Source organism: Pan paniscus, chromosome 3 (genome assembly GCF_029289425.2).
Source record: "Pan paniscus chromosome 3, NHGRI_mPanPan1-v2.0_pri, whole genome shotgun sequence".
NCBI classification, from domain to species: Eukaryota; Metazoa; Chordata; class Mammalia; order Primates; family Hominidae; genus Pan; species Pan paniscus.
This window is the reverse complement of record NC_073252.2, coordinates 116,593,786-116,616,894: the sequence shown is the minus strand read 5'-3', so window position 1 is coordinate 116,616,894 and position 23,109 is coordinate 116,593,786. Positions and strand designations below refer to the sequence as shown.

The 23,109-nt window shown below is 40.6% G+C and overlaps 1 protein-coding gene across 5 annotated transcripts in view; it reads left to right on the top strand.

The window, feature by feature from the left end:
* SEC24D (SEC24 homolog D, COPII coat complex component) overlaps positions 1-23,109 on the top strand; it is a 116,850-nt gene that overhangs the window by 5,218 nt on the left and 88,523 nt on the right. For 3 of the 5 annotated variants that reach the window (XM_055111778.2, XM_003830049.8, XM_063603877.1), the window contains exons 3-6: positions 8,736-8,865; positions 16,080-16,228; positions 17,770-18,045; positions 18,341-18,468. In XM_055111778.2, the coding sequence (XP_054967753.2) occupies positions 8,736-8,865; positions 16,080-16,228; positions 17,770-18,045; positions 18,341-18,468 (683 nt within the window). Of the gene's footprint in view, positions 1-8,735; positions 8,866-16,079; positions 16,229-17,769; positions 18,046-18,337; positions 18,469-23,109 lie in introns of all 5 variants that reach the window. The other 2 variants (XM_008955429.5, XM_008955428.6) reach the window with 1 other exon arrangement.

Below are 23,109 nucleotides of genomic sequence, written 5' to 3'. Positions count from 1 at the left end.
TTATATAATGAAATGGCTTGAGATTACAGGATCATTTGGAAAAGGCTCTCATAGCAGAACTCTACATCACTAGTTTGGTTATTGCATGGAATACAAGTTTGGTTTTTAAATATAGACTAAAACAAACACTTCCTGTTTTATTTTTACTGTGAGTCTTGTTCTTGCTGTTAGTTAGTGGTGTAAGGCTATTGTAAACATTGAATAAAAAAAGAATTAAATTTATAAATGAATTAAATTTACATATCCTTATCTAGGATTGGCCCTAGATAAATCTGTACATCATATGAGGATAATTCTTTGTACAATTCTTTGTACAAATGGACCATGTATAAATCAATGAGTAACTCTCAGGGCTCACTGGAACTAGCTTAGATATCTGGGATCCAGGCTGTGCTAGGTAGAATGTATATAGTGCAGAATCAGCAAGGGGTGAGGACTCCCTTTAGTGGGGCTTGATGTTAGCAGCCACACACAGTATGCTGCAGAAGATGCTCTGAGATTGTGAATTTCCTGTGGAAAGTCAGTCTTATGATTTATTCTTCCCGAGATTTTAAAGATGTCCAGATGAAGCATCCCTCTTCTTGTTCGGACCATCCTCTCCAGAATGTTTATAATCTTGCCTTACTGGATCCTGTAGAAACCATTAACCCCTTCAGTTTCTAACTGGTGGTTCATTTCTCCTCAGCATTTATTTATAATGATAATTATAAATTATTCCTTTTTATGATGTGTCGAAATCTGGCCCTAAAAGCTTTTCCTGTATTGTCTTATTTAATCCTCATACAATGCTATGCAGTAAGTTATTTTTGCAGCTAAGAAAACTGAATGTCTGGTGTCATGTGACTTGTCTAAGGTCACAGACAGCAAGTAGTAGCACCAGGATTCATACCCAGATCTCTCAAGAAGGCAAAAAACAAATTGCATACACACCTAAGTATAACACTCTATATTATTCACCCTTCCCTCTTCACAGGCATCTTCTTGAGAAAGTACTCACTATGCTTGGTAATCTCCACCTTTACCTCTCCTTCCCTCCATGGCTCAGCATAGTTTACACTCCATAGTTTGCCACCCCATCCACACTTTCACTTCCCTCACCAGGACTATCAGTGTCCTATTTCTCAATGCAGTAGACATTGTGCTGTCTGTCCTCTTTTGTATTTGACACTGTTTACCACTCTCATTTTTACAAAACTCTTTTCTCCTTTGGTTTCAATGACACTATCCTTTTGTTGTTGTCTTTTGAGGTGGAGTCTCCCTCTGTTGACCAGGTTGGGGTGCAGTTTTGTGATCTCAGCTCACTGCAACCTCCGCCTCCTGGGTTCTAGTGATTCTCCTGCCTCAGCCTCCTGGGTTCTAGTGATTCTCCTGCCTCAGCCTCCTGAGTAGCTGGGATTACAGGCGCCCGCCACCATGCCCGGGTAATTTTTGTATTTTTAGTAGAGACGGGGTTTCACAATGTTGGCCAGGTTGGTCTCGAACTCCTGACCTCACGTGATCCACCCGCCTCCACCTCCCAAAGTGCTGGAATTATAGGTGTGAGCCATTGTGCCCATTTTTTTGGGTTGCTTTCTGGACATTTCTTTTGAAGGAATTCTTCTACATCACTCTTAAGTGTTGCTGTTTCTCCCTCCATGTTCCATCTTCACTACTGTTATCCCACTCTGTAGATTTTTCCCTAAGCTGTATCATTCATAGAAAGTGCTTGTCTCTCAGATCTATTTCTCCAGCCCAGATGCCTCTCCTAAGCTCTGGACCAGGGGTATCCAGTCTTTTGGCTTTCCTGGGCCACACTGGGAGAAGAATTGTCATGGGCCACACATAAAATACACTAACAATAGCCGATGAGCTAAAAAAAAAAAAAATCAAAAAAATCTCATAATGGATTAAAAAAGTTTTCAAATTTGTGTTGGGCCATATTCAAAGCTGTCCTGGGCTGCGTGTGGGCGGTGGGTTGGAAAAGCTTGCTCTAGACCCGTATTTCCAGTTGCCCACCTTTGTTGAGGCACATCACAGTCACCATGCCCAAAACAATTCCATATTCATCATGGAAGCCTATGTTTTCTGGCATTTCAAATCTCACTCATTAGCATCATTTATTTCATGATCCATACCAGAAACTTTATTAAAAAAACAAAAAAACAAAACTTGGTGGGGTGTGGTGGCTCACACCTGTAATCCTAGCACTTTGGGAGACCAAGACAAGTGGATCACTTGAGGCCCGGAGTTTGAGACCAGCCTGGCCAACATGGGGAATCCCGGTCTCTACTAAAAAAATAGAAAATAAAAATTAGCTGGGCATGGTGGCACATGCTTGTAATCTCAGCTATTTGGGAGGCTAAGGCATGAGAATCGCTTGAACCAGGGAGATGGAGGTTGCAGTGGGCCAAGATCACGCCACTGCACTCCAGCCTGGGGAACAGAGTGAGACTCTCTCAAACAAACCAGCAAAAAAACCTCTCCCTCCTTTTTATCTCCTCCAATGTGATTGGTCTCCCAAATCTTTTTGGAGTGATTGTAAACAGCTTTCCTACCTGCTTTCTCCTTTCCATTCTCCTGTCACTCTTTTTGTTTAATCCATCCATCTCTCACATGGATTACTAAAATGATCTTGTAACTATTATCCCTCTCTCCAATACTGCCTTTTTCCAAACCATCAACTCCTGAGCCAGAGGGATTTTTTTATACCATTCAAATCTAATTTGAATTCTTTTGTATTCTAATACTTTTTCAGGCCTCTATACTATTTGCCATACTGTGTTATAATAGATGTTCCTATAGTAGATGTTCCTGGAGCAGAGAAGGCACTCATGGCTGTTTTTAAAAAAAAAAAAAATTTTAATTGGCAAATAAAAAATTATATATACATATATATAATGTACAACATATTGTTTTGAAATATGTATACACTGTGGAATGGTTAAATTGAGCTAATTATAAATGTTTATTCAATGAAGTGGATGACAAACTGTAGCACTCATTAGCAAAACACTCTGGTATTTACCAATATTTAATTAAATTAAATTAATTTATTTATTTGAGACAGGGTTTTGCTCTGTTGCCTAGCTTCCAAGTAGCTGGTAGAGATGGGATCTCCCTATGTTTCCCAGGCTGGTCTTGAACTCCTCAGCTCAAGTGATCCTCTCGCCTTGGCCTCGCAAAGTGCTGAGATTATAGGCGTTAGCCTCGGCACCTGGCCTTACCAGTGTTTTTAAAAGCTGTCTTTGTTGGATTAAATCCTTCATGCTTTAATTTAAACTGCTTTCTCCTTACTTAATGGCTATTAAATATCAGGTGAATAACCAGGCTATTATACTCTCTGCAAATATATCTTTCTATGCATATTGTGGTGTTTTGGTTTAATTATTTAAGACTTTCACTAAATTACTTCAGCTCTTTTATCTCTGATTATATTCTGCTGAAAAACCTTAGATACCTTAATCTTCAGTCTTCCTGTGTCTTCTTGTCTAGCCTTTTAGTGACGCTTTTATTGGTCTCCTGACAGACACAAGGAAACTTATTGTGGTTCTTTGAAGTATCTATTCCACTGTAGATCTGGCCAGTGCTAACTCTTGCTTTGTGTTGCTCACATTATCGTATCTCCATTTATGCTTATTCATTGTGTTTTTGTAAAGCTAGTGCTGTATACTAACACTTTTGTTTTTTGAGACGGAGTTTCGCTCTTATTACCCAGGCTGGAGTGCAATGGCACGATCTCGGCTCACTGCAACCTCCGCCTCCCAGGTTCAAGCGATTTTCCTGCCTCAGCCTCCTGAGTAGCTGAGATTACAGGCATGCGCCACCACACCCGGCTAATTTTGTATTTTTAGTAGAGACGGGGTTTCTCTGTGTTGGTCAGGCTGGTCTCAAACTCCCGACCTCAGGTAATCCACCCGCCTCGGCCTCCCAAAGTGCTGGGATTATAGGCGTGAGCCACCGCGCCTGGCCCCTAACACTTTTTTTTTAAAGAGACAAGGTCTTGCTCTGTTACTCAGGCTGGATTGCAGTGACGAAATTATAGCTCACTGCAGCCTTGAACTCCTGGGCTCAAATGGTCCTCCTGCCCCAGCTTCCCAAGTGGCCAGGATTATAGGTGTGCCCACCATGCCCAGCTAATTTTAAAATTTTTTGTAGAGATGGGGTCTCACTATGTTGCCCAGTTCTGTCTCGATCTCCTGGCCTCAAGCCATCCTCCTGCCTTGGCCTCCCAAAGTGCTGAAATTACAAACATGAGCCACTGCACCCAGCCACAAATTTAACAATTTATTTGATGAACAAAATAATTGTGGTAATATGACACTTAATAAAATAAGCCTAATCTCAGTCTTCATAGTATTTACTTAGCTAGTGAGAAATGCACTAAAGAAATTAACAATGACAATTTTGGGGGGAAGTACTACTGTAAAGGAAGTAGAGGGTGGTATGGAAGCACGTGGCAGGGGCACCTAAACAAGACTTAGGGTGGAAGGGCTCCTTCCCGGAGGGAATGCCCTGAAACATGAGTGACAATTGGCCAGGTCGGGAAGCAGTTTGCTGGGATTGGAAGGCGGTACTTTTCAGGACCTGCAAGACGTTTGGCATAGCCGGGGAGTAGCATGGGAACGGTGAGAGATGCCACTGGCGGGGGAATGTGGGATCATTTTAAGGAATTTAGACCTTATTGTAAGGGCAGTAGAGTACCACTGAAGTGATTTAGTCTGGGGAGGGTCACAATCCAATGTATGTACAGTTTAGAAAGCTACATAGAACATTACTAAGTGTGGAGAAGGAATTACAGCTGGGCATACTGCTCTCTGCAGCAGGGTTTTTCAACTTCAGCACTATTGACATTTGGGGCCAACTAATTCTTTGTTGGGGGAGGGTAACAGAGTGCCATCCTGTGCATTGTGGGATATTTAGTAGCATCTTTGGTCTCTATCCACTGGATGCCAGTAGTACCTCCCCCAACCTTCTGGGAGTTGTGGCAACCAAAAATGTCCCAAACATTGCCAGATGTCCTATTTTAGGGGCAAAATCGCCCTTGCTTGAAGACACTGGTCTGGAGACTGAGAGTTAAGAAGTATTAATGTAAGGCCGGGCGCGGTGGCTCACGCCTGTAATCCCAGCACTTTGGGAGGCTGAGATGGGCAGATCACGAGGTCAGGAGATCAAGACCATCCTGGCTAACATGGTGAAACGCCGTCTCTACTAAAAACGCAAATAAATTAGCCGGGCGTAGTGGCAGGCGCCTGTGGTCCCAGCTACTCGGGAGGCTGAGGCAGGAGAATGGCGTGAACCTGGGAGGCGGAGCTTGCAGTGAGCCGAGATTGCACCATTGCACTCCAGCCTGGGAGACTGAGCGAGATTCTGTCTCAAAAAAAAAAAAAGTATTAATGTCCTGAAACTAGAACAGGGGCTGTGGGGTGGTGATAGGGCTCCTAATAGTGAGCTTATATAGGTGGATCAAGCACGGTGCTTTAGGGACCATGGTCATTACAATTCTACCCATATGATAGGGAGCTTATCTTTGTTTATTTTAGATAAACATTTTCCCCCCCAACAAATGGCTTTTAATTTTGGTTTTAGTTTGTCAGGTCCAGGACCAAATTCAAGGCATGCTGTTCTGTGATGTGGTTTGGTCAGTGTTACTTTGCTGATAACAGTCCCCTTTAGTGGAAAGGGATTTGTTAAAGGGTATCAGGAAGCAAACAAAACATCAGAAAAAGGCAGAGAACCAGACTTGGGAGTATGTGGTCCATGAAAATGAACATTCCCATGCAGGACCATTCCACCAGAAGTCACCACCTTTCTCTCCCAGGAGAATCATCTCTGCCACCAGGCTGGCCAGAGTCTCCCAGAGGTGTGCTGCTTTGCTGAATTTAGAGCACATGGCAAAACAAATTGTAAGGCAGTCTAGGAATTTTCACTTTTCCACCTCAAGACCTTATATTAATATTAACAGAAAAGCAAGTCAGAAAGGGATTGGAATTGTTGTGTTTACTGGTCTATGGTATCTGCCACTGTGTGAGAGACCAACTTGTGATCTTAGATTTTTTTTGGTGGCAGGTGTCTTAAGAACAGTTCATTCTCATTGCACGGTGTTCCTTTCCTATTAAAATTCTCATATTGCTCTATAAAGAACCTGATTCTGTTTGTGTTTGAGTACTTTTGAAAATGCCAATAACATGGCTGGGGGAAGACTATGACTTTGCAGATATCAGTGATACTGACTTCCCTTTGCCCTGGGGGTGAAGTGCAAGTGACACATAGGACTTTGCAGTCTGACCCCAGCCAACCTGGACAGCTTCCACTCTGGGTACTTTCCCTCCCAGCCTCTCCACACCAAGCCTTTCCCCTGTCCTGATCGTGCCATCCTCTCTCATGTCTTTGCTCAAGCTTTGCTTTCTAACTGGAATCCCTTATCCTGTCTTCTATATGAAGAAAACTCCTGCTTGTCCTTCAAGATTCAGCTCAAGCAGTCCTCCTTCTTTGAACTCTTCTCAATTCCCCCAGGAAGAGTTAGGTAGTCTCTCTGCATATTGTAACAGTCATCCCAAGACATTGTAATGATTTGTTTACATGGTTGTCTCTTCTCTCAAATGGCTCAAAGGCACCTTAAATGTATGTTGAATAATAATGAGAATGATTTGAGAATGCCACAGAATGATTTGAATCACTGCCATAGAGTTGATTCCCAAACAAAAGGGAGAGCACAGTAATATTGATGTATAAAGTTCTGCTTGCATATATCAGAGCTTTTTTTTTTTAATTCTCTAGACATGTCTATAGGGGTTTTCATGAAAATTGCTGCTATCCTACTTATTTTTTAAAAGGGGGAATATTTTTGGAGAGCCGTGAGGCAAATTTAAAAAAAGAAAAAAAAAGACCAAAAAAAAAAAAGGAATATTTTTGACTTCTCGTAGTGCATGTAATTATTTAAGTTGAAAATATTTTAATGCTACTGTTGTGAATTGCCTACTTTTGTCCAAAATAATGTTTTTAAAATGAAAATATAAATGTGCTTGTAATTATGTTGCACATGCTTTGTTAGAATAAAAATGCTTAAGAAAGGAGAGCAGGGGCTATGGCCAGGGAAGATGAAACAGCTGTTTTAAAAACCGTCATATCCATTGGTTCATTTAATTCTCAGAACAATCCTTGGAGCTAGGGAATATTATTGCCATGACATGGGATTACAAGTTGAAGCTCTGAAAAATATAGTATCTTATCGGAGTCACAAATTCAAACTTGTCTGTGACTGCAAGTCTCATGTTTTTCTAACTTTGCTGGGTTTGGGGTTTAGAACTTAGTATTAAAGTGTAGTGCTATAAGGATAATATTTATTGAAAATAGTGGTATATGAATTTGCTAAGTAAAACTATGTAGAATTAATATAAAAATGTCCTCAGTTTAAGGAATCCTATTTTAAGAGAGGAAACCTTGTAAAAGTTTCAATATTATTCATGAAGACCGGCACTTCACTAGATACCTGTCATTTTAGATTATGCAAACATCTGAAAGCACTCTCTCGAAAGCAATTATGATGACAATATAAGAAACTCTTCCTGGGTGACTACACATCATCAGTCAATTCCTTTCTATCTGAGAGAATAAACTTTCTGGAGGAATATAACAGAATAAAGGAAATGTTAATATGAAATACTATGACGAAGTCAAAAGGAGGAGTGCACAGCAGGCAGCTAGGTGGTCATTGATGACCTTGCCAGAGAGCAGGGTATGGTCAAAAGTAAATCGAATGAGGGAAAACAAGCAAGTGGAGACAGCAGATAGAAGAACTGAAGTTTTTCTCTTTTTTTCTTTTCTCTTTTTTTCTTTCTAGAAGCTAGAAGAGGTCTCAGGTAATCTAGTCTAAGCCTTTCATTTTACAGGAAGAAAACTGAGGTCCTTAAAGATAAGCTTCTTGCCCAGGGTCTTACAACTAATAAGTAACCAGTGGGGCCTTGAACTACTCTAACCCAAGCCCAGTGATTTCTCTCCTTTACTGCAATTTCTCAAGAAGAAAAGAGAGAAATGTCTGAAGACAGTTCCAAAGAGAAGTCTTTAAAGATCTCTATTTGAGAAGAGCTGCTAATAAATGAAAACACAGACATTCCCAGAAGCATCCGTTAATTGCATGTGGTCCCATATTTTGTCTGAGCAAGCATGGTGAATCTGACTCTGAGTGAGCAGTGCCCCAACTGTTTATCATCCAGCCAGTTAGGATCCTGGAAAGATTTTTAAGCTCTGAAGGAAGTGCTCAGGATTTTTAGAAAGATAGACCCTACTCCCCATCTGCTTTTGTTGTGCTGTAAGTCAAAGGCATTTCTAGTGTTCTCCCCCATGCCCCGTTTAGTTACAGTTAGAATGCTTTACCATGACCCTTCCTGCTTTTTCCAGGTTTATTTTCTGATATCTAACTGCCATTTTTCATTGCGTGTTTTAGTATTCTTTGTGTGGTAATATACTTTATCAAGGTGCCTCTGTCATATGCAAATTTATTTTTTTCTGTTTTAGTTTCTGTTTAGTGATAAAATGATTCCCTTCTTTTCTGCTCTTTCATCATTATGATAGTCAAATACTCATGCCAGAGCCTGGTATTGACAGGTCTGTAGGTGATGGTTAAGCTTGAAAGAGATTTTGTTCTAATCCATTTGTTTCCCTCCTCCTCCACCTAGTTCTCATTTTTAACCTAATGACTTTGCCTCATCTCTCTTTGTACTTTAATACACTTCTAAATTCATGCCCCTCTCTTGCAGGTATGATGAAGCCAGCAGGGCCTTTGGGGGCCACTGCCACTAGGGGAATGTTGCCTCCGGGTCCCCCACCTCCTGGACCCCATCAGTTTGGTCAGAATGGAGCTCATGCCACTGGTCACCCTCCCCAAAGGTGAGCTAGGTAGATTCCAACCTTCGTTTGTATATTCTCCTAAAATGATTTCAGAAATACCTTCTAAGCTTGTATGTTTATTGGTTGAAAGTTTGACATTTTGATGATGTTACACACCCCTGAAAGGATCTGTTAGATAACTGCCCTAGGAAACAAAGCAATAAGAAAAGTTATGGCTGGGCATGATGGTTCACAGCTTTAATCCCAGCACTTTGAGAGGTTGAGTTGGGCAGATGGCTTGAGCCCAGGAGTTTGAGACCAGGCTAGGCAACATAGTGAGACCCCATGTCTACAAAAATAGAAAAAATTAGCCGGCCTGGTGGTGCACGTTTGTAGTCCTAGCTACTGGAGAGGCTGAGATGGGAGGATCCTGTAAGCCCGGGAAGTCAAGGCTGCAGTGAGCTATGATTGTGCCATTGCACTCCAGCCTGGGCAACACAGTGAGACCCTGTCTCAAAAAAAAAACAAAAGTTATGAAGAAAAAGACAGTATTAGTAGGTATTTAAAAATGTATCAAAAATTACTTGTGTCAATACCATACATGTTAGTTTTGAGTTATATTCAGTTTATTTTAGAATTTTATATCAATTTTAATTCCTTTAGATGCCCATGGCCTTTATTCTTGAATAAAACTTTAAATCATTCTATTTTCTTGGATCCTTCACAGAACTGAGCTCAGTGCCAATGGGTACTTAATAAATATTTTCAAATTAAATCAGATTGTCGCCAATGGGTCTGTGAGCTTGATGTGGAAGGCACACAGATGCCAGTGAGGGATTATCAAAAGGCAGAGCTGTAGTAAAAACAACACAGGAAATAAATATTGTGTTTGTGTTTATAATAAATTGAGGAAGGGAAAAGTTGGAAGCAGGCCTGGAGAAGCCAAGATGTATGAAATATTTAGAGCCTGCAGCCCACTAGGGACTAATCCCTGGGAAAGAAGCCAGTATCACACCTTCCCTGTTAGAAATCCCATTATTGTTTATCCGGTGAGGTGTAGCTGCTGAGAACCTGTGCCAAGCCAGTGCCAAGCCGCAGGCAGTGTTTGCTTTGGAGTTTCTCCAAGGATTACCCAGAGGCTTCATTTCTCAGGTTCCTTCCCAGGTAGCAAGGTTTGGGGGTGGGGAGGCGTGGGCAGTACCCCCTAGATATGACTGTAGATCCTCCTAATGGTGAAGCCTTTTAGTCATGGCCTTTCATGAAGCCTATAGTCCTCCATAATAGGAAAACTCCCTCTGGGATTTTTTAAAGTCATCAGGTTAATTCTCCTACAGGGCATTTGTGAGCTTGGCACTGGCTGGCTCTTGTTTGTCATGATAACATGACATTTGCCGGTTGAAATGGTAGCTATGGGATGCAAAGGGTAGGTCATTAAGCGTGATTGTGGTTTAAGCTTGGAGCAAGAAGTCAAAGGGTCTTACTCGGGACCTGAACCTACTGCCCTGAGTCTCAAAAGAGTGATAGAAAGGCAAGAGAGGAAGAGCAAAAAGACAGAGAACCAAAATGCCTCTTCTGGTTCAAGCAGTTTACTAACTGTGGACACTGGTGAAGTTCCTTGGCCATGCCTGTCCTCATTTTCACTTGTAAAATGAGAATATAGAATTCTCAGTCCAGAAGTAAAGGGGAGAAGATCTGGAAAAATTCACTGTTGCCGGGTGTGGTGGCTCACAGACTCACTTGTAAAATGAGAATATAGAATTCTCAGTCCAGAAATAAAGGGGAGAAGACCTAGAAAAATTCATGGTTGCCGGGTGTGGTGGCTCACATCTGTAATCCCAGCACTTTGGGAGGCTGACACGAGAGGATCGCCTGAGCCCAGGAGTTCGAGACAGCCTGGGCAACATGATGAGACCCCATCTCTACAAAAAAAAAAATAGAAAATTAGCCAAGCATGGTGGCATGCACCTGTGGTCCCAGCTACTTTGGAGGCTGAGGTGGGAGGATTGCTTGAGCCCAGGAGGTCAAGGCTGCAGTGAGCTGTGTTCATGCTATTATATTCCAGGCTGGGTGACAGAGGGAGACCCTGTCTCAAGGCAAAAAAAAAAAAAAAAAATTGTTGTAAACTTCCAGGCATCTCAGATATTTTTTTTTAAAGAAAGAAATGCAAAGATTGAACAGCTGGTTTCAAGTTTAGAAGAATGTTTTGGTCACTGGTATTAGCTTGGAATTGATTGATCTTTTTGGTTTATTGCCATTTATTTCACTTGATCAGGTTGCTTAGGAGTGAGTAAACCATGGACTTTACCATCAAGCAGGCCCTAACTTTGTGATTGTGAGCCCAGCACAGGGTCTGGCCCAGTGAAGAGCAGAGGACTCTAGAGTCAGGACATGTTTGCTAATCTTGGCCCAGACAATTACTAGCTAGATAAGTTACCTAACCTCTGTGTGCCTCGGTTTCCTCATGATGATTTTAACAATAATATGTGGTTGTGAGGATTTTAATGATTAATACATGCAGAGTACCTTACACAGTGCACTAGGCCCATGGACTCAACACCTTAGCATTTGTCAATATCATTTCCATTGGATCTGAAAAGTCCACTGTTTATAGCTTGTCTGTCCTTAGAGCTCAATCTAGTTACTCATGACAGCTCAGGAATCTCTTGATAGCTTAAAGAATCTGCTTTTGTGGTGATTCCTAGGGAAGTACTGACAGATTTTACTCCCTCTCTTCTACTGTTCACTTGCTACAACTTGCATACTGGATTGAAGGTTAGAATTGGGGTTAAAAAGTGAAAAAGTCAGGGAAAAGTATAGTATTTCAGGCTGAGCCTTCCTGGTTACCATGCTGCCTTGCCCTCATGGGACATGCTTCTGTGAATGTAGCGCAATGCAAGGGTAAAGTGCACCGTGATTGTGCAGGTGAATCACATCAGTCTGATGACAGAGGCTGTCAAAGAGCATAGATGGCATATGACTTTTCTTTGTGGATTCTAGCATTTTATCTGTGTCATTTGTACTTAGTATACCAAAGAAATATTTTAATTTTACTATATCTAAATTATCAAATAAAAACAAGATATAAATAAGTTACTATGTTGATTTGAATTTAACATGTAAAATTTTTATCTTTAAAATACTGCTATTTTAAATATAATGTTTTATAAAATTTAAAAATCATACCTAGTTATTTGTCTTTTTGATTTGACTGAGGAAGAATAAATGTCTTAAACTTGCAAGCAGTGCAAAAGTTATCTACATAGAGTTACTACTGGGTAGGATATTAAATAAAATCTGCAACCTAAAAATCAGTGTTTTTAATTATAAAATAAAAATTCAATCAATCAAGTTTAAGTGATGTATTCTGATGAAGAAACAGTGAATTTGAGGGAACAGTGGACCCATCTTCCCAAATTGAAGCTGATATGTGTGAATCTACTAAGAAATTGATTTCAACAAAAGTTGAAGGAAGGAGCAATAAAAATAAGAGAAGTAGTTGTTTTTTCTTCAATTTTATTTGCTGTGGAGAACGATGCTAGGATTTGGTGGAACTTTCATTTTTTCTCTATGGGCTAGGTATTCAAAATTCTGATTTTGTTTCAATCAAATCTTGAAAAATTTGGCATCTTAATTCCGCATACAAACTTCAGCATACATCTCATTTCTTGAGCAATTTATTGCAAACTTGAAAATGGGGAGTGTTTGAAGTTGAACAGGCCACAGAAAACTGAGTCAACTCTGCAGAGGATTAGGATTAAATTGAGGCTAAATTTTCATGTTTTATTAATCATCTGGTAGTAATTCTTTATTGAATTCTTTCTTATGGTGAATCTGCCCTTCTCTGACATTCAGTGAAATGTAAATTAAAATATATACTTGACATTCAATGAAACCATAAATTAAAATATATAATTGAATGTTTTTCAGTCCAGAGCCATGTTGAATAAAGGCAGTCAACATGAGAAACATTTATTTAACTCTATATGGTTCTTAATTTTAACATTATATTTATAGCAAAAAAAAAAGGGATCACTCCATTTCACATGCTTTTTCAGAATTTGAAAGCTGAGAGCTACAGAGATTAAGTGGCTTACCTATAGTTACACACCAGGTTTCTACACTAGGGCAGGAGGACCTGGATCCCCACCTCAGCTTTGTACAACATGCTATGTGACTTTGAATAAAGTAATGAAATTAAAAAATATTGGCTGGGTGCGGTGGCTCATGCCTGTAATCCCAGCACTTTGGGAGGCCAAGGCGGGCGGATCACGAGGTCACGAGATTGAGACCATCCTGGTCAACATGGTGAAACCCTGTCTCCACTAAAAATACAAAAATTAGCTGGGCGTGGTGGTGCGTACCTGTAATCCCAGCTACTCGGAAGGCTGAGGTAGGAGAATCACTTGAACCTGGGAGGTGGAGGTTGCAGTGAGCCGAGATCTTGCCATTTTACTCCAGCCTGGGCGACAAGAGCGAAACTCCATCTCAAAAAAAAAAAAAAAAATTAAACTAATTTGTATGTTTAAGATGTTCTTTCATCTCTTCCCTCATTTATGTGAGGCATTTATATGAGGGGTTTGTTAGCCATTTAATACTATTCTATTTATTTTAAAATTGATAATAATTGCTTTTAAAAACCAAATCTATTTAAGACTTACCATATTTAAGTTGGTCAGAAAGAAATAATTTATTTGTTAATTTCTGAAACCTAACTCCTGGGGTATATGTTAGGCACTGAATCATAAGTAGGCATTTATGGGTTGAAAGTAATAACTGATGGTTATATAGTCTCTCATTCTCTATTTTAAATCCTTAACCTTTGTTAAGTTAAAAAAAATACTTGAAGCTGCTTGTGTTATAACTCCTGTTTGAAATATATTTTGTCCTACCTGTATTGTAAAAACAAAAAATGATTCACAGATCTGTATATTTAAAAGTACTAACATTTATGAAACACCTTTGAAAATGTTTTGGGGAGCTTTTTTCTCCATATAAATGCAACATCCCCAGTTTCTGCTTATCAAATCCAACATCTGTAACCATACCTCATTGCATCCATGAATATATTCTATAGTACATGTATATTCTGCCTGTGTGTAATTACTTCATTTATTCCCTATATGACAAACTTTTTTTTTTTTTTTTTTTTTGAGACGGAGTTTCCCTGTGTTGCCCAGGCTGGAGTGCAGTGGCGCGATCTTGGCTCACTGCAAGCTCCGCCTACCAGGTTCACGCCATTCTCCTGCCTCAGGCTCCCAAGTAGCTGGGACTACAGGCGCCCACCACCATGCCCGGCTAATTTTTTGTATTTTTAATAGAGACGGGGTTTCACCGTGTTAGCCAGGATGGTCTTGATCTCCTGACCTCGTGATCCGCCCTCCTCAGCCTCCCAAAGTGCTGGAATTACAAGCATGAGCCACCACGCCCCGCGGACAAAGTTTTTTTAAAAGACGAAAAAGTATTATTTCTTAAAAAGAAGAAATGTTTTCGTCTTAGGAAACAATGGATTTACAAAACAGACCTTTAATGTAATTCTTGAAATCATTTTTTAGTGATCACAACATATTTTAAATGTGTCATGCAAGACTAGAATTATATTTTTTGTGCTTGTGTTTCACCAGTGTCATTAATTGATTAGAGATATAAAGAAAACTTTTACTGTGAAAAGTTAATGTTTGTATTTTCTATCTTTTATTCATTTTCTTCCAAAAAGTATTTAAGTCAAAGGGTGCTTAGCCTAACTGTGTTGGGCTTTTTGAAAAATTTGACAGGAGAGAAATTGGATAGTTTTGTTTAACAATATTTTTGGGTTACAATGTTATTCATTCCATTATTTCTAGCCAATTTTCTGCTATAGGATAGCTTGTACTTGTGCATACAATGGAAAGAATGGAAAGAACATTTTCTTTTTTTTCTTTTTTCTTGCAACATGTATTTTATTAGGCAGCCTTTCTGTATCATTACAGAAGAGTCCTAAATTATAAAGTCAATTCCGGCTACCGATAAAACATAGACTCTGCAGAAATAAGCTGTTCAGAGGTATGAGTGGAAAAGAGCATTTTCATCACTCACCTATTTATCTCAAAGTGTGAGATACTATTCTGCAAATATGCTTAATGTCATGCACTCAGAGTAATGGTTGGAAGGTTAATTTTCTGTTTTGTTTATAATAATTATTCAATTTAAACATATGGAGAAAAATGACAAGATAAAATTAGTGTGATGCTTTGAAAAGTGTACTCACTGAAGACCTGGAAAAACGCTGGTCCTAGTGTTGTCACAAATAAATTGTGGGACTTCAGGCAAGCACTGGCTTCCCTCAGGCTCTGCTCCTAACCTCTCAATGGCAGAGGGGGCAGAAGGCAAGACATGGGCCATGGGGAAATAGTTTCCAGTTTTCAGATAGAGAAATTGAAATCAGAGTATACCATTTGGGAAAACTTAATTTAAAATTTAAAATTCATAAGAATTTATAATGTGACTCTCAGGCAGGCTTTAATCGCATTTGGCAGATTAACCATGCTAGGCACATTGTCCAGATAGCGGCCATTGTTTAATGCAGAACAAGAAAAAATAAACGTCTAATAAGTTCAAGCTAAATCAAAGGTAAAGCATGATGTAATTTTTAGATTTTTTTTTTTTTTCTCTTTGGGACAGGGTCTGGCTCTGTTGCCCAAGCTAGAGTGCAGTGGTGCAGTCTCAGCTCACTGTAGTCTTGACCTCCTGGGCTCAAGTGATCATCTTACTTCAACCGCCCAAGTAGCGCCACCACTCCTGGCTAATTTTTTATTTTATTTTGTTTTATTTTTTGTAGAGAAGGGGGTCTCACTATGTTGCCCAGGCTGGTCTTGAATTCCGGGGCTCAAATTGTCCTCCCACCTCAGCCTCCCAAAGTGCTAGGATTATAGGCATGAGCCGCTGCTCCTGGCTGTATTGTTGTCTCGATTTTCATTCTGTTGATGATTAACTTTAGTATAGATAAGGCTCTGGTTGGCTCAGTTTCCCAGATTGATTTCCAGAACTGGTTTTATGCTCACATTAGGATTTTTTTTTTCTGTCTTGGCATGTTCAGCATGTGAGCATAAATATAAGATGATGCTACATGATCATATTGAGTTCATGTCAAGCTTAATTAAAGATTTAGTGTATAATATCAGTCATTTTCCTAGGCCTACTAGACAGGTTTAATTTAATTTTACAAGCTATTAACATTATTGTACGCCATTTGCTTGAGACGCTGTGATATTGTTTGACATCCTGTTTTCCTCTCTCAGATTTCCAGGCCCTCCACCTGTCAACAATGTGGCATCCTCATATGCACCATACCAACCCTCTGCACAATCTTCTTATCCAGGTCCTATATCCACTTCATCTGTCACCCAGCTGGGCAGCCAGCTCAGTGCTATGCAAATCAACAGCTATGGTAATAGTTTTATTATTAGTGTTTATTGACTGCCTTGTGTCCTGGTCATTTTTAATGAGAGAGGTTTTCTTCATTTTTAAAATAGATGTAACTAGGGCATACTGTGTTGAAGTAGTATTTGGACACTTTTAATAATAAAGCATCTATCTTATGTATGGCTATGGTTAATTGTTTTCTTGATCATGCTGCCACTTATTTCAAGGTAATTGAAGGACCCTCAGAATACCTTCCATTCAATGATTGAACAATAAAAAAAGACAAAAAATGCTGATTTCACAAATAAACATTAGAATAGTGAAATTATTTTAAGAAATAAATAAGGATAATTTAAACCTTGTATTGTTTATGATGGGGCCCCAAAATCAGAAATATAGTACTCATTGTTTCACAGTGCATTTTAATTATGTGTTTAGATCATGGAAAGAATGGAAGCTCAGATGTTGTGAGGCAGAAAAGAGAAGATAGGAGAGGAAAGAGTCACAGTACTGAGATTTACATCAACAGAAATGCTGTGTATCCTGTGAGTCATGGAAAGCTCCACTGTAATGACAGCACAGTCGGCCATTTATCTAGATGAAGAATGTTTCCATGTTACTTAAAATTAGTTTTCTGAAGTATCATTAAAACCCCTCTATTTTCTGTCTTTTACTCATTTCAAAATGGATAAGTCTCCAAAGAAGCAACCCAATTTCCCATAATCAGAGAAAGGAAAACATAATCTGGTTTTACAGCTATTTCCAATATGATTGGAGAGCATGTTGGTGGCCCTTCTCTTCTCTCTGGTTATTTCTACCTAATTCTGAAATTTGTTTGGTCAACTCACGCACAAGATGCAAATAATTTATTGAATGTGCAATTTACCTGAGTAATGCTTGTTATGTAATAGAATTTTTATATGATTTTCTAGATTTGTACCAGATACAGATGCTTTAATTAATGCATATATCATGTAATTACACAACTGAGTTAAAATTTATTCTATGAATTCCCTCACTTAAATTATAAATGTTGCTTTTACCTTTTAAAAATTTTCCAGGCCAGGCATGGTGGCTCACACCTATAATCCCAGCACTTTGGGACGCCAAGGAGGAAGTATTGCTTGAGCCCAGGAGTTTGAGACCAGCCTGAGCAATATCATGAGACCCCAACTCTACAAAAAAAAAAAAAAAAAAAAAGAACTTGGCGTAGTGGTGTGTGCCTGTAGTCTCAGTTACTTAGGAGGCTGAGGTGGGAGGATCACTGGAGCCCAGGATGTTGAGGCTACAGTGGTCCATTATCTTGCCATTGTATTGCAGCCTCAGTGACAGAGCAAGACCCTGTCCTAAAAAAAAAAAAAAAAAAAAATCCCAGTTGTATAAAATAGCATTTGTTCTATTTTCTGAATGAAGATTTCAATTTGTGGCAAAAAACTCAAACATGTGTTTCTAAGGGTGTCCTCTTGCTTTATGTCAGGAAAACAAACATCTCTGTCATGTACTTTGCAGAAGTCAGAGAGTTGAGAAATGTGGTATTTAAGTGGGCTGGTCTCCTTTCTCACACAGGTTCAGGCATGGCTCCTCCAAGCCAGGGACCCCCTGGCCCTCTGTCAGCCACATCATTGCAGACTCCTCCACGACCTCCACAGCCATCCATTTTGCAGCCTGGATCTCAAGTTCTTCCACCACCACCCACCACACTCAATGGTCCTGGTGCCTCACCTTTGCCTCTACCAATGTACAGACCAGATGGGCTCTCTGGGCCTCCTCCTCCAAATGCCCAGTACCAGCCCCCACCTCTTCCAGGCCAGACCTTGGGTGCTGGATATCCTCCGCAGCAGGGTAAGGCAGACAGGGTGCAGGGGAAGGCTTTGTGTTACCCAGGGGAACCCTTAACTGAAAATCAGCTTTGTTCCTATGTTACTAGGTATCTATCACTTACTTTTAAGAAATGGTAGTTTTTGAAGAGTTTTGGCAAGAGCAAAGAAATGGGGAACCACACTCATACTTGACTCCTTGCCTTTTTTAATAAGATGAAAAATACAACATGCTTGACTGAACAGCATAATATCATCAACATGTCTTACATGCTGGATTTGGGATGATAGTCATTTCTCTTTAAATTTTTTCCAAGCAGCCAACTCTGGTCCCCAGATGGCAGGCGCACAACTGTCTTACCCAGGAGGCTTCCCCGGAGGTCCTGCACAGATGGCTGGTCCGCCACAGCCCCAGAAGAAGCTGGATCCTGACTCTATCCCTAGCCCAGTAAGTGCTCTTCTCACTCTCACAGTCTCACTCACAAAGGAGCATTCATTTTTCTCAGCAACTCATCAGTTTGTTAGCATTTATCCTGTTCATTAGCATAGAAGTTAGGAGATACTCATCACATAGAGGGAAGGCTTCCTTCCTTATATGCATGTATGGGGGAAAGCATGCTAGGGTTATGGGCATACTAAAGGTCTCCATGAAAGAGCAGCCTGTGCTGATTTTTTTTTTCTTTTTTTTTTTGGTGTCATATAAACTTGGCAGTGTCTACAATGTTTACATTGACATATTTTGGCAGTCTCTATTGCTATCTAATGAGTAATTAACAGACTATATCCTATAGAAATATGCTATTTCAGATAACTAAAGGATCCTTTTCAATAAGAGAAACCCATAGAGACTGAAAGTATATTTTACATCTTGCACAATAAAAAAACAAAATTTTTTTAATGTAAAGTTAGAACTAAACTCTTCACTCAAGTGATTTCCTTGGAGGGTTACTCTTTAATAATTTTATCAGTCAAGCTTTGCAAGGCCATTCTGCATAGCAAACAATCCCCAACTTTGCTTACAACTGCAAAGATGTATTTATCACTCAGTTTACATGTAGGCTGTGGCAGCTGCAGATTGGCTTTAGACTCTGCTTCATCCGTCCTTATCATTCCAAAATCCAGCGTGAAGAGGTAAACACTACTGAGGACATGCTATTTTGTGGCATAGGGAGGAAACAGAGCTGGCCAAAATGTGCAACAGCTCTTAAAGCTTCCACTCATGTGTGGCATGTGTCATAACCACTCATGTGCCCTTGGCTGAAACAAGTCATAAAACAAAGCCCATTGTCACTGAGGCAGGGAAGCTGCCAATCTTATGGCATTGGGATGTAAAATCCTTTTGGAATAATGATGAAATTGGCTACAGTTTATTTTGTGTCTTTGAATAGGTTCGATAAACATAAGTACTTGAAGAAGTTAGAAATAAAGGAGCAGGAAAAGCTACCATATTAGCTAACTTATGCTGTGTAACCAACTGCTACAAAACAGTAGCTTAGCACTACTATTTATTAATACTCATGACCCAGTGGGTTCCCGGTTTTGCTAATCTGGGCCAGGTTCATCTGATTTTGGCTGAGCTTGCTCATGCATCTGGGGTCAGCTGGAGGCTTGGCTAGAGTGTGGATGGTTTAGGATAATGTATTAGTTTCCTGTGGCTGCTGTAACAAATTTGTAACAAATTACCACAAATCGGGTGACTAAAAACAACAGAAATGTATTCTCTCACAGTTCTGGGGACCAAAAGTCCAAAATCAATGTGTTGGCAAGTGCTATGGTTTGAACACTTGTCTTCTCCAAAACTCATGTTGAAACTTAATCTCCACTGTGGCAGTGTTGAGAGATGATTGGGTCGTAAGGGCTCTGCCCTTGTGAATGGATTAATCCGTTCATGGATTAGTGGGTTAATGGATTAATAGGTTATCATGGGAGTGGAACTGGTGGCCTTATAAGAAGAAGAAAAGAGACCTGAGCTAGCACGCTCAGCCCCTTTGCCATGTCATGCTCTGTGCCGCTTTGGGATTCTGCAGAGTCTCCACCAGAAGAAGGCTCTCACCACATGTGGCCCCTCAACCTGGGACTTCTTAGCCTCCATAGCTATAAGAAATAAATGTCTTTTCTTTATAAATTACTGTTTCAGGTGTTATAAGCAATGAAAAACGGACTAAGCAGGGCTGTGCTGCCCCTGAAGGCTGTAGAGGAGAATCTGTTCCTAGGCTCTTTCAGCTTCTGGTGGCTCCAGGTCTTCCTTGGCTTGTGACCATGTGACTCCAGTCTCTGCTTCTGTGGTCACATTGAGTCCTCCTTCTCTTTGTGTCTTCTTCTCTGGGTGTCTGTCTCAAAATTCCTCTGCCTCTTTTCTTATACATGTGATTCCATTCAGGGCCAGGATAAGCTCCTCCTCTCAAGATCCTTAACTTAATAAAATTATTTTGCCATATGAGGTAATGAAATGGAAAAGGTTCCCTCATCCCCCTTGGAGGGCATGCAATGGGGGTGTGGCTCGCTTCTTCAGTGCTCCAAAGCTCAAATCTCTAGGGGAGGATACAGATGGGCAGGCTGTGGGGCTCCGACTCCCATGGCAGTGTCTGGGGGTGAATGTTTACAGCTGAAGTCCCAGTGGGCGTGTGTTACAGGATGCTCTTTTAGTTTGCCGTCTATAGGTGACTTGTATTAACCAGCTCAATTAGACCCCTTCCTTATCACAAGGACAGAGGGATTTCTGTATCCCAGGTTTTTGCCTTGCTGTACTGGAAGAATTGGATCACACATGGGCTTGGAGAATGAGTGCAAGGTTTTATTGAGTAGAAGTAACTCTCAGCAGGTGGGGGAGCCAGAGGGAGATGGTTTTCCTCTGGAGTCCCACCACTCAGTGGCCCTGGCTCTCCTCCGACTGCCCCGGCCAAACTCCGCCTCTTCCCATGTCTGTCAGTGTGCTCTTCCACTGGCGTTCTCCCTCCACGTCCTCTCGCCGTCTAGCTGCTTGTATCTTTATCCGCTGATGTGCTCCTCTCCACGTCTGGCTGCCTTTGTGTCTCCCCACTAGGAACTCGGGTTTTTATAGGCCCAGGATGGGGGTATGGTGGGCCAGGGTGGTTTTGGAAAATGCAACATTTGGGCACGGAAGGAGGAGTGCCCGTCCTCACCTAGGTCCATGGGGTAGAGCCCTAACCAGGGACCCACCTTTCTCTACCCAGCACTTCCCTGCCCCCCTCCCGTATCAGTAATATTCACAGATTTCAGAGATTAGGACATGGACGTATCTTTCTGAGGGCCACCACTCTGCCCATCATAGATAGTGTCAATTGTTGTCTTGTGTTTGGTACCCATCTGTTGATGAGGAATGACCAGGCCACATTGTCAAGTAGGGTATACTGGGTTTGTTCATGGGGTGGCAGACATCCAAAAGGGAAGGTAGGAGTGTACGTGGCCTTTTGAGGCTTAGGCTTGGAACTGGCACATCGCTACTTCTGCTACATTTTCTTGGCCAAAGCAAGTCCCAAGACTGCCTCAGATTCAAAAATGGACTTTGCCTCTTGATGGGAGGAGGGGCAAGGCAACATTGAAAAGAGCATTGATACAGGGAAGTGTAGATAATTTTGGCTATTTTTGTAATCTGTCACTTATTCTATATTTGAATTTAAAGGATGTTAGAAATTAAATTTTGACAATTCTTAGTGCCTTTATTGATAATCATATTGCCAGTCATTACTTTTATGGCTTAAAAGAAAGAAGGAGGGAGATTTATTTTAAGTAATGGTTTTACTTCATTATGGGGACTGAATGGGAAAGTTAGGACAGCAGGCTGGAGACCCAGGGAAGAGTTGATATTGCAGCTCAAGTCTAAAGGCATCTGGAAGCAGAATTTTCCTCTTTCTCAGGGAACCTTTTTCTCCTAAGGCCGTCCGCTGATTAGATTAAGCCCAGCCACATTATGGAAAGTAATCTGCTTTACTCAAAGCCTGCCTGTTTAAATGTTAATTAGATCTTAAAAAATACTTTTAAAATACTTTCATAGCACCATTTAGACTTATACTGGTGTTTGTCCCAAAAATGGCCTAGCCAAGTTGACACATAAAATTAACTGTCACATCCCCTTTCTCTTGCATCATCTGCACTTCTTTGAAAACGAACTTAAATTTTTCTGTGTCTAGATCATTCTCGTCAGAATATAAATATCCTATGATGCCTCCCATCATTAATAAAAGCAGCTTTCCTTGGCCTCTCCCCAAACCTGGATTCAGTTTCCACCCATCTCCTGGCTTTCTTTTAAAGCAAGAAATCTCCCAAAGAGTTGCCTATGTCTGCTGTTTTCACTTAATCTCCTCCCACTCTCTCCTGATCCTATTCCAGTTTAGATTTCATCACCACAAACCCACAATACTGTGCTAGTCCAATTACCAATGACTTCCTGTTACCAAATCTAATGGTCAATTCTCAGCTTTCATGTGATTTGACATCAGCAGCAATTTGACACATCTGTTTACTCCGTTCTACTTGAAATGAAACTTTTACATTTTGCTTCTGGGATTCCACCCGTTTGCTTATATCTCTGCCTACCCCACTGGAGGCTGTGTCTCCTTTGTTAATGTCTCCTCATCTCTCTGACTACCTAGTGTTAGAAGTGTCCTAAGGCTTAGTCTTTGGACCTTTCCAAAGACTTAGTCTTAGTCTTTGGACCTTTCCTTTCTCCATTGGCATTTACTCTCTGGATAACACTTCTCAAAATGTGCTCACAGGACAGCACCATCAGCATCATCTGGGAGCTTATTAAAAATTCATGTTCTCAGGCCTCAGCCCAAACCTACAGAATCAGAATCTCTAAGGGTAAGGCCCTGGAATCTGTGTTTCAACAAGCTCTTCAGATGATTCCTAGGCACACTAAAGTGTGCAAAGCACCACTCTAGGTAATTCCATCTATTTTCGTGGCTTTGAATGAGAATGCAGATATTCCTAGTAAAGACCTTTTCCCTGAAATCCAGATCCAATTCCATTCTTCTGGCTCCTCAGGCCAAAAACCTGGGAATCATCTCTGATTCTTCCTTTCTTGCACATCTCATATTTAGTTCTTTAGCTAATTCTCTTGGTCCTA